The following is a 12,357-nucleotide window of genomic DNA, read 5'->3' on the forward strand; positions in this document are numbered from 1 at the left end:
AGGCTCTAAAGGCTGTGTACGGCCCCTCACCCCAAGTCCAAAGCCCACTGCGCAGCTCAGACGGCAAAGTCCTCCTCAGCGACAAGATCTCCATCCTTAACATGTCTTAAACTAGAGAGACACTAAAGGCTGATGTTTCTTTTACTCGAGTCAGACCCAAAACGGCTCAAAACTGCTAAATGATTTTTTTTTTTTAATTCCAACATTATCAAAAATATCAAAAATTGTGATTAGCTTGTGTAAACTTTGATCATAAACAGTCTGAAAATTATATCTGGCTCAAGACTTTAAGCTTCCAACTTATAACAAATTATCCTCACATCCCAATTTAATATAAAGATAATTCTGCTTATTTCTTCAGCAAAGAATGCTTTCAGTAAGGATGCTTTATAGTTGTGCACAACTTCTTTATAGCTACAACTACATACATGTTGATAAAAATAGAACATTACAGCACAAGTATAGGCCCTTCACCCCACGATGCTGTGCCAACCTATATAAACCTACTCAACAACCTAAACCTTCCCTACCCACTATTTTTCTTGCATCCATGTGCCTAAGAATCTTAAATGTCCTTTTTGTAGTAGCATCCACCATATCCCCTGGCAATACATTCTGGGCACCCACTACTTACTTCTGGTGTCTCCCCTAGACTTTCCTCCCCTCGTACAGATGTCCACTGGTGTTTCCTAATCTCACCCGTGGGAAAAAGGTGCTGGCTGTCCATCCTATCTATACGTCCTATAATTTTGTAAACCTTTATTAAGTCACCTCTCATCCTTTTTCACTCCAAAGAGAAAAGCCATAACTCCGTTAACCTTGCCACATGAGACACATTCTTCTCCAGGCAACATCCTGGTAAATCTTCTCTCCACCTTCTCTATTAGCTTCCATATCCTTCCTGTAATGAAAGGAGTAGAAATGAACCCAATATTCCAAGTGTGTATGAACTAGAGTTTTACAGAGCTGCAATATTACCTCATGATTCTTGAGCCTAATTCTCTTACTAATGAAGGCCAGCATACTATAAGCCTTCTTAACTACCCTACCAATCTTAAGAGATCTATAGATATGAACTCCAAGGTCCCTATTTTCTTCCACACTGGTAAGAATCCTGCCATAAACCATGTACTCTGCCTTTCCAGTTTCTGCTAACCTGCTCTCCTTTTCCCCTTCCACTCCCCCTTTCTAGTTCTCCTCCCCCTAGCCATCCCTCCTCCCCTTGCTGTCCACTCCATCCCCCTTCTTCTCCACCTACACCCCGTGCCTTGCAACCACTCTTCCTACTCATTTTGTGAACACCTGCCGACATTTTTCCATGCTTTGGTGAAGAGCTCAAGCCTGAAACATCAATTATGTATTTTTATCTTTGCTATATAAAGGACACTGCTTGACTTGCTGAGTTTTTCCAGCTTTGTCTTTTTACTCTCTCTTCAAGTTTCACCTTCCAAAATGCATCACTTCATACTTACCAGATTGAACTCCATCTGCCACTTTTCACCCAATTCTGCATCCTGTCTATATCTTGTTTTAACCTATGACAATCGTCTACACTTGCCACAGGACCTCCAACCTTCATATTACATTTGCAAAAATAATTATAGCTAAGAAATGCAAGGAAACAGGAACAGGGAAAAATTAGCAAAAAACTCAAGTCGGCACAGAAGAAAGGATTCTAAAAAAAAAGATTTGAGTACTCACCCTACTTTATCCAAATACTTCAATCAAATCCTGAACAACTGCTATGTCACAGAATACAATGTTATTTATTATCAGGAGGGGTAAAGGGATTTAAAATCTGGATAAAATAGGTGGATGTGCTTACAAGCAAAGAAGCAATATTTATTCTATATGACAAACATGTAAAACTTTTCAAATTGTAAGGGCTCAATGGGTCTGCATTGAAGGAGGATGGATTTAAGAATGGTACCAAAGTTTAAATGATGCAATTAAAACATACATTTAACCAAAAAAAAATCCTGAAACACATTCTTTAAAATGTTTAATAGGCCTGTACAGTAATACATTTCATATCACTGAGAAAATAACAAGGTAGTTTCATAACTCAGCATGCTCACTGCACATTCTAACTGGTATGAGCTCATAGGTAGGGTAGGGTAGGGTTGCAAGAAAAGGTGAACTGAATTCTCAACATTTCCTAGAATTAAACAACTATAACCCCTCTGTTCTTACAAACTACTATTTTATCACCAACCTCTATCTAGCAGTCAGCAGAGCTCTTTGTGGATCCAAGCGATGTGGTGATACTGTAATTAAAATTTCTTGGGTTCTACCCAATGTCACTTTAAAAATACTGTGTAATACTCACTTACAACCATTTGCGTCCCTGAATCAAATAATATTTACACAAATGCATTTTGGCATCAGTGCAATCTTGGTGCATCCTTGACATTACTCATTTTCAGACAAGTCCAAATCCTAAACTATTTATAATCTCTCCAACCAGGTTTTTATTTCCACCACAACAATGAAACTATTGTTGTGTTACCAAAAGCATCCTTATGTCCTCGGTCATAGTGCATCTCTTTGACCTCTCTGTAGGCTTTAACATGCTTAACAAAAGTCATCCACTTGATTTCACTGCACTAATGTCTTTGCTGGCATCACACTTCTGACCTATCTGTCTACAACCTGAGCATCTTCTACAATAGCCTCTATTCTCATTCCTTCCACCCACCCCCCCCCCCCCATCTTGATTTATGCTGTGGCTTAGTGATAGTGGATAAAGACGTTGGGAAAGTATTCATATACAGTATTCCCTAATTACATCCAACTCCTTCCTCAGCTTCAATATATCTCTCAATTCCTTCACTCCCTTGCCTCTAATCTGATATGGAAAAAAGTTGTCAAATTAATCAGTAAACAAAATTTTGACTCTGCAACTTTCCAATTAATTGCTGTCCTACTGCGACATCATCACGGGCTAAAACAATGTTTTGGGATTTATTTGAAGACTGAACCACTAAACGTCAAACTCATAACTTCTCCATTATAAACACCATATTCATTTCCCTTGAGTAAAATGGTGGCTCCAATTCATGTGAAACCCTGCTTACTTTCCATTCTTGGTCTTTCAAAATCCTTTGTAATCTAATTATCTATTTGCACACCATCCCGTTCATTAATTATAAGTGGTCCCAGTTGTTCTTTATCAGGCCCCAATCTTTTCATCTAAACTAAAACTCCATTGTGGGATTATACTACTTTATTCAGGCTCTCTCCTTCACCCCAACGTCTACTCCCTCTGGATGATTTGCTCTTTTACAATCTTCATCCCTTTTCCATTAATATTCAGGCCCCTGAATGTAACATTTCAAAATACAAATTCCCTTCTTTTATTTCCTCCTCCTTAACACTTCTGAAAATTTAGCCCCTTGACCAAATTCTTGATCATTCCTCTCCCTTGGTATCCATTTCTGCCTATTGATGACACCTTGAATGTAATTTTGTACATTAAAGAGAAAATATGTTTGCAAATTCTTGCTGTTTATTGACAAAAATGTTCACTCCCAAGAATGGTAATAACATAAGAAAAAGAATCTCAAAGAACTTAACATGGAGCTAAAATGTCGGGCAGGTTTTTCCACAGATGATCAGAACCGTTTTATTCTGAAATTTGTGAACTCCTGTTATGGGGAAGAATATAAGCAAAACAAAGAAATGCACACATGGGAAATATGGCAAGGGAAATCAAAGGCTCAAAAGGGAACACAGCAGAAGTAAGTTTGGACATGAAATGAAGTCATTAAAGTAAAAGATAATGATAAAAGGGGAAGGGAGTTTTAGGGAAAGAAGGGATATAGTCAGAAATATTCAAAAGTGGAAACAGTAATTAAAGAATGATCAAAGATGAAAGAAAGTACAACAAAATAATGAGATGATCCTGCAGGAAGAGGAATACAAACACCTTTAAGGAAGATTTTCCCTGACCTTTTATAGGTCTTTCAGTCCCATGTAAAATGATTTATTCCTAAATGATCTCAAATTTCACCTAGAAATTCTAGGCAATGCAGTTGTAATAAAACACTCAAACACAAATACAAGAATAAGACAAGAATGATTACTAGTATCAACTCAGGCAGTGAAGTCAGACATGAGAGACATATACCAATTATCCCTGCAAATTTCGACCAACCGACTCTAGAGATAAAACTGGGATAGCCATCTCATAGACAGCCTGACAATCACATTCACAGAATCATTTTTTCATCCTTTTGCTCAATGTCCTTTGTACGTCTTGCTCTAGTGACAGTTCAACCCCACCAATTGTACAGTCATACGCAAGTCTTGAGGCATCAGGAAAAGCAAGGCCAAGAAAACCACCTAATAATTTCCCCCATCCATCTTCTCTCATGTTCAAAGGAACACTGAGGGAAGCATGCAAAATTGGCCAACAATGTGTCAGTACTGACAATCCCCTTACTGATCAACGCAAGACCTGAAGAATATAGCTTCTAGATGGAGTTTACAGCAAGAGAACCATCATGAGAGAAAATAATATCTGATATTATCCTCACAAATTTATGCAAATGCATCTGTCCAGAAGTGTGCTGCAGGGATTGGGAAGCCATTAAAATTTAAAAATATATACTAGCTGAAGTCTAGAAATATTCTATGATGATGAAAATAGACAAATTAAAGAAGCTAAAGCTCTCCAGATGATCAAAAGTTAGAAAATAAAACATGGCAGGAATAACAGAGCACATAACACACTGTTACTGAAAATTCCAGCAAAGACTGAGACAATTATCAATAAAAGCAAAATAGATACCAGGGTTTATAACTAAATACAGAGATTGGAAGACATAATGAACCTTGAAATGCACAGATCTGCAAATGGCTGGAGTACTATGTTCGATTCTAGGCAACAAGCTTTCAAAAAGATGTAATGGCTTCAAAGTGGATAGCTGTCTAAAATGCAAATAAACTTTAATGTTGTTATCCAAATAAAAATTGACCCGCAGGAAGGTGAAAAGAGGAACAAAAGAGCTCACCTAGATGGAAACTAGACGCAGCTTGTGCCCATTGCATCTCTATTCATCAATAATCAATCCCAGTGAGATTTGGGATTCTTGATGACAGTCAATAGTTAGAAGTTAATGATACCAATGAAAATGATCTTATAACAATTTTGTCCTTATCCAAAACCCTTGGAGAATTGGGTACAACATCCATCATTTTCATTGGCCATTTGGGTGATTTTGTTCTCTTTTCAATCCATAGAAACATTGAAAAAAGTTTATTATTTTAATTTTCCCCTCCTAATAACCTTTGATTTTCTAGCAGCATTTTACTGCAAAAAAAAAATCAAATCAGTGTCATTTTAAATTTAACCAAATTACCTCATAAAATGATAGGGAATTTTTATGCTATATTCAATTTCTTTACAATTAACTTTCAAACACTTAGATGTAAAATTGTAGTGATATTATTTTTTCCTAGCCAATTTTAAGTTAATAACATTTGAACTCACTTCATGCTTACAAAATGAATCAGTCTCAAGAATATGACTGGCTTGTGGCAAAATAAAATTAAAACTGAAAATGCTGGAAACACGCAACAGGTCAAGCAGCATCTGTGGGAAGAGAAACAGGGCTAAAATTTCTGATCCAATACTCTGAGATTCCCAGCATATGCAGTTTTTTATTCAGTTTTCACTTTCTGGCACAATTATCTTGGAGTAGTAGTTCATTCTTGCTTGGCCTGATTAATGTCTTCTCAGAACCAAGAAATGACTTGGCCTTTTTCATACCATTTCTTTCTTCCATATCTTTATCTATAAATTATCTATGTTAATAACATTACCATTTACATATGGGTTTCCTCCACAGGGAAGCTTATATCCAACTTAAATAATTTTGATCAATTAATATGAATATTAACATTACTCAAGTACCAGACATTCATCAAAATGCCAGGACTCTTGGTACTTCATATCATGATGTCATCCAGTCCTTACACTCTTCAGCAAACATCAGGCATTTTTCTCAGTTATGTCAATTTATTAAGTGACAGTTATTTTTCATAATTTAGCATGCCAACTTGTACTCTCCCATTCTGGAATGTTTTCTGAATTTTACATTTGGCTTTGTTTTAAATAGAAATCAAAAGGAAACAAATAACACTGGAAAACTTCATTTAAGGTATTCATGCATAAAATCCATTTTCCTTTTGTAAACAGTTGACTTCATTCAAGTCAAAATTCACAGATATTAATATTCATTTTTTTCCAATTCTTGCCAAATTTTTTTCTGTCAACTTCTGCTTATTTTGTGCCCTCGGTTGGAGTAAATTCATGATTGTGCTTGAAGGAGCTCCTGCCTAGCTCCTTGAAAGCAACAGTCTTTCAGGTGATCAAAACTATTGCCACAGTCGTTTATGTTCGGATTAGATTTTGGCATCAGCACCAAATTGGCACCTAATTACTCCACAGACGTCACCTCATTTTGGGCAAGACTAATTTCTTGAGAACTTTTTAAGATGAAATGTTGTCCTTAAAAACACAAATTTGATATCAAAATACATCAGCCAAAAATCCATTTGCTACTTAACACAAGGACATTTTGGAAGCAAGTGGACAATTTAATTCAATGAACATTATTAACATATCCGTCATCTTAAAAATAAATATTTGTATTTCTGGACAGAATACTTTTATATTTTATTTAATGTCCCAATCTCTATCGTTATCAAAAGTAATCAAATCAAGGTGCGAGGTAGCTGATGCATCTCCCCACTACTATCACCAAAGTTGATTTCTAAACATTTGAAACGTATTTTTTTAAATTAATGAACGTTTTACACGTTAATAATGATCACAATTACTTGCCTCTTTTATTTTGTCCAATTCATTCTGTAAAGCTTGCTTAGTAATTTCAGCCTCTATTAACTGCTGACGCAAGGCTTCGTTTTCTTCCTCTGTTTTGGTGCGTTTTTCCTCTACATTTTCCAGTTCGTGGTGCAGTCGGACAGACACGTCTTTAGCAACCTGCAAAAGCAAACAGCATGTGTTTACAGTCCTAGAAAGTGAACAGGGATGAACTGGCTTAAGATGGGTGCAAACTGGTCAGAAATCAGGCACTTCGAATGTGTCAAATTGTAGGGGTGACATATTTTAGCGGCCCAGATGACACGTGACGGACTGAGAGCGAGTTCACCTTGAGGTCCTGTTCGAGGCTTCTCAGGAGCTCGTTGTCCATCTCGCCGGTCTGAGCGAACCTCATCCTTTTCCTCTCGGTCTTGCGCAGGCGATATTGCATGATCCGACAGTTCTTGTTGGCCCGCTCCAGCTCTCGCCGGAGGTCCTGGAGTTGACAGGCATCCTCCTCATAGAAACTGTCCCTCATTTCGTCCATTTCGGTTCTCATCTCTTCAATCTCATTCTGAGAAAGTAAAGCTTTCATTTAAAAAAAAACCCGTTCAATTAAAAAAGGACTCTAAAGAACCCCTCATCGTGATCTGCGACAGGGAGGCGTCTCCCTGACACAATGGGAGATGTGTCAATTGGCAACATCCTCTTCCTCGGCCACCATTTGCAGCCCGAGGCCCAGGAGAACCGACGCCCATTGCCCCCGATATTTGGGTCTTCTTATGTTGATGCAGGAATACACGCCCGACTCCATCGCCCCCATTCCCAGCCAATCTTTGCAACATACCGGGACAAAAACAAAGCCTACCTTAAGGCCCAGGTTTTCCGAGCGCAGTTTCTCGACCTCATTTTGGAGGCTTTCTTCTTGCTCCGTCATCGTCTCCATGTTGGAGTCTCCAGCCGCCCTCTCCTTCTCCAGCTCGGCTGCACCTTTGGTGTGCATCGCGGCACCACTGGTCAGCGCCTTGCCCACGCTGGGCGGCGCCGATCCCGCGCCGGCGCGTCCCGTCCGCTCGTCTCGCAGCTCCCCGCCCCCACCCGCCGCCAGGAGCTGCGGCTGCGGCGGCGGCGGCGCTGCTCCCCTCTGTCCCTCGGCGATGCCCAGTGCACGGCCACTTTTAGCGTGGATCGGATCCGAGCTCCTTTCTCTCTCCTCCCCGCCGCCAGCTTCACGAGGCGCCGCGACCTCCTTTTCAGCACCAGGGGGGCGGACAGCTCCCGCTAGTCGGCTGGACCTTTCCCTGGCGTTTGCAGCTCCCGGGCTGGAAATCCTGCTCGGATGATAACCCGGTTTTAACGCATTGGATTTGCCAGCCAGCGAGGTCTTGATGGAAGGTCTGGAGTTGATATCCCGGAATCTGGCCGGCGAAGAGGCTCGTTGTTGTTTGCGACTGTGAGAGTGCTGTCGGTTTTCAGGGGCGCCACTGGCTGGGTTCATGGTGTTACTGACATCTACTCGCAGTTCTTAAGCAACTGCATGCATACCGCTTCTGTGCTGCGGGAAATATCAAGTTAGAACAAAACAGACCCCCCCCCCCCCTGCAATAACAGAATAATAACAAAGCTTACTGTGAAATATGAAATCATTTTTTGCAAGATGCATCACAAGACGATTTGGGGGGGGGTGGGTGACTGTCAGTGATAGCTACAACGTATCTGGTAGTAACCTTGTTACTGACGTTTAATCTGCTGAGCATCCAGAGTTGTTTGGCAACATTTACTAGGCAATATACTCTGTTATGGATAGAGAATTTCGGTTAAAAAGGGTTTAAGTTAAAATGTGATGATTAGTCATAAAAGGGGAAGCAAGAGTAGACAGGGGGCTAACCACAAGAGTTTAGCTGGAAAATGTTACAACAGACTTGCAACAGATTTAACTACAGAGAGACATGCAGGAGCCAAAGATTGATAAAGAGTGAAAAACAGGATTTGGTGTGGGCAGAGGTCATGAATGATCGTGGTGTGTGTGACTAACATGATACTAAACAAGTACAAGCGTAATCAGGATGATTCTGCAAAAACTAACCAATTAGAGCAGTGTAGTGGAGATGCCGAAGGACAAGCAAATTGTATAAAAAAACAACGCCCTGTATGTATCGGGGCTCGACTTGGCGAGAAGCCGGTTAAGTCCAACTCTGCAGACTTGTGAATAAAGTTTGTCGTGTCACCGATCTTAAAGAGACTCATTTGTGAGAATTTTTGTTTCTGACATACTCCATCTTCGTACTTCACAGGCGCACTAAAGCAAGGAACAAGGTGCCTGTCCGCATGATCACGTTGTCTTATGTCTTTCTGTAGAATGTCTTTCTTTTTGATATAACAGTGTTTATACTTAAATCTGTCGAGACATCTGGATATGCAAACAGCTTGAAAAGGCCATGATCTTTATCAAATATAAATTTAACCCTTCATTTATTAGTTTTTCGAAGACCATTTAATCTTTTTTCTGAAATCAAAATAAATGATCTTCCAATAACTGCAGGAGATGGACTTGCTAGATTTGTTGATCAGATGAAACTGGTAAATTAGCATGAGTTTTTCCAGATGACCTCACACAAAAAATTAATTAATCTTGTATTTTCAAGGGAGTTCCTGAATATCTGATCTATTCCAAACTTTGTTTTTAGAATAGCACTTAGGTCACACCATGATATTAATAGTAGCATTGGTTCCCTTTTCAGTAATTGACAGATTTTAGAATTTAAAATTGTAGGTCAGAGGTTTGCATCATGTAATTTGGATTTCAGATGTTCATTGAGAGGGTACTGATACTATCAGAAATCACCTAAATTGTTTGCAGACTGTTTATCTTTCATTTACTATGTCATTAGTTTAAGAATGATTGGTATTTCCAAGGAGATGCCAGTTTAAAACTATTTGGAAATCATTGCATTGACCAGTTTTAAACCCTTCTACCTTATCCCAAAGCTAGTCTGCTATTTCTATCAATAATAAATGATCAGATTTCAGCATTCATATTGCCCAATTTCCCAAATATAATCTTAAATATACTAAAATAATTTTGTTAAGGAGTTATAATGTACAATAAAATTGTTTGACACCAGGGTCAAGTATTTGAGTTCTCAAACTTTAAACCCAAGTACTCAAAATTCCCATTCCTAGGTTTAACCTTGCAACATGAAAAATGCTAGAGGAACTTAGCAGATCAGTCAGCATTGATAGAAGGCAATAGATAGTCAATGTTTCAGGCCATAACTCTTCATGAAGAAGTGCAAGAAAAATTAAAATGTTTGCTTTCCTCTGTTTAAGCATTTTTTAAATATTTACACTCAGTTCTCTTGCTTATTGAGACTATTCCAAATGAAACTACTTATATTTTTGAGGAATTACCTGGAAGGGATGTCTTATCCTACACATGCATCAATGCTTTTTCTTGGGTGAATAAACTCATTTGTTCATCCTGTCAACTGTAACACTCTCGCATGTCCTATCTGTCACCTTTTGTTTCATCTTGCTAATCTGACAATACAGAGGCCTGTACTCTTCTGCACAGTTTGTTAAACTATTTGCTTTTATGTCATCATCAAATATTAATAACATGTTCCCTTGCCAAATCCATGTCAGTTAAGAATAAAAATGGAGTTATCATTTCATCCAACGGCATATGAGAGACTGCTGATACTGGAATGTATATCAACACACAATCTGCTGGAGGAACTCAGCAGACTGGGCATCAAAGGAAAGACAAAATGAGATGTCAACACTGCAGGACGTGCCTAAAACAGATCCTGTAAGATACCATTGAATGTATTGAGGATCTGTATATATCATATATCTGCATTCACATTTTGCATCAATTAACAATTAATAAGTTGGTCAACCTATTAATTGTTAATAATTTTTAACTGTGCAAATCTGAACAATGTGGATTCTTTGAGTGCACATTGATATTAAATCATGTAATCATATAGTAATTAAATTAATATTCTCTCATCACTGGTGATGTAATGCAATGTTTGCTTTCTAACTCTCTGGAGCATATCCTTCAATATGGATTGGCACAGGCAGAAATGAGTGATTTATATAATAAGAAGCCAATCACATGCCATTCTTCCTGTGGCAAGTCATCATGGCACATCTATCTTTGACTCCTAACTTACATTATTATATAAGTAACTCCTTCACCTCTATCAATTCTCTTTAGTGCATCCATCTTTTCACTTTTATCAGCTTTTGTAAAAATTGAAAAGCATTTGGTATTTTGCCATTTCTTCACCTTCTCCATCTAGATTCATTTTAATCATCAAATTCTTCCATAACTTCTATGATTATAAATATTTTGCAACCCCAATTAAGAATGATTATGTCCTCTCAAAACAGAGATTCCTGAATGGATCTTTTTTTTTAAACCAATGGCAAGAATACATACATATTATTTATTGTCCTCTTTTGCTCTCAGGTCAATTTATTAAAATTTCCACCTTTTAGGTGATAGGGTGCTGATATACAAATATCCCAGAGCACACAATTAAAAACCACATGAGAAGTCAGTATTATCCATGTCCTTCTAAATGTAATGGCTTTACAATGTTTGCTAAGTTATGTCTTGATTGTGCCTAACAGTACATGAGAATATTCTCAGATAATCATGATTTGAATAACTAAAGTACAGCACATTCTGATTTGCCAAGAACCAGTTTTCAATTTTTGGATTGGGGTACTTGTGATTTCAATCACATGAAGATGCAAGATCCTCAGAATAAATTTTGATGTATCCATTGTTTTTGAATTTGAGTTTTAGAGAGAAACATTTATTCATTTGCTAATTCAATATAAATTATGTGGTCTGTCGCAACATAGATGGAAACACACCTATACTATCAATTTTTAATCACCTCAAATTTATAAATTTAAATTTAGCATACAGTAGGGTGAAGGCCATTTTGGCCCATGAGCCCATGCTGCCCAATTACACCCAAATGACCAACACCCCCGGTATGTTTTTGAATGGTGGGAGGAAACCCACTCTGACATGGGGAGAATATACAAACTCCTTACAGACAGCGTGCGATTCACACCTTGGTCTCGATCGCTGGTGCTGTAGCAGCGTTGTGCCACCCTAAAATTCCTGAAATACTAAGGTATGGTAGTTTGGAAGTCCAACATGACAACTTGAATTGAAGTACAATGACAGGTCTGCCCTTAATATCATAAATGGTTAATGTGGGTCATTTATCATTTGTCTTTGAAGATACCTCGTGACATATGCCCTCACCCTCACCTCACCCCCCCCCCCTAAGAAAAAGGAAATTGGCTACTTCTTTCTCATCCAAAAGGAAAATATTAGCTGGTCTTTACGTAATGATAAACATGGGTTTAACTTCTCCCCAAGCAGACAGTAGATACAAGAAATTTCTTCAGAGCAAAATTAATCATAAAATATGAATGGATTTTATTAATCATAAAATATTAATGCATTACCACTATTTGTTTGGACATTGATACAT

General features: G+C 38.2%; 2 protein-coding genes across 9 annotated transcripts in view; one reads left to right on the forward strand and one right to left on the reverse strand.

Moving 5' to 3' along the window:
* Positions 1–12,357, forward strand: part of LOC138736854 (protein LEG1 homolog) — a 205,760-nt gene that overhangs the window by 115,279 nt on the left and 78,124 nt on the right. The window lies entirely within an intron of this gene.
* Positions 1–12,357, reverse strand: part of LOC138736852 (microtubule cross-linking factor 3) — a 78,319-nt gene that overhangs the window by 64,562 nt on the left and 1,400 nt on the right. For all 5 annotated transcript variants that reach the window (XR_011340627.1, XR_011340628.1, XR_011340626.1 and 2 more), the window contains exons 2-4: positions 7,698–8,379; positions 7,179–7,403; positions 6,851–7,009 (exon numbers count right to left, since the gene is read on the reverse strand). Coding sequence is in view for 2 of the 5 variants with exons in the window: in XM_069886963.1 (XP_069743064.1) it covers positions 6,851–7,009; positions 7,179–7,403; positions 7,698–8,327 (1,014 nt within the window). In the remaining 3 variants the exon portion in view is untranslated. The remainder of the gene's footprint in view (positions 1–6,850; positions 7,010–7,178; positions 7,404–7,697; positions 8,380–12,357) is intronic.

The sequence above is a fragment of the Narcine bancroftii genome, chromosome 6 (genome assembly GCF_036971445.1).
Source record: "Narcine bancroftii isolate sNarBan1 chromosome 6, sNarBan1.hap1, whole genome shotgun sequence".
Taxonomy (NCBI): Eukaryota; Metazoa; Chordata; class Chondrichthyes; order Torpediniformes; family Narcinidae; genus Narcine; species Narcine bancroftii.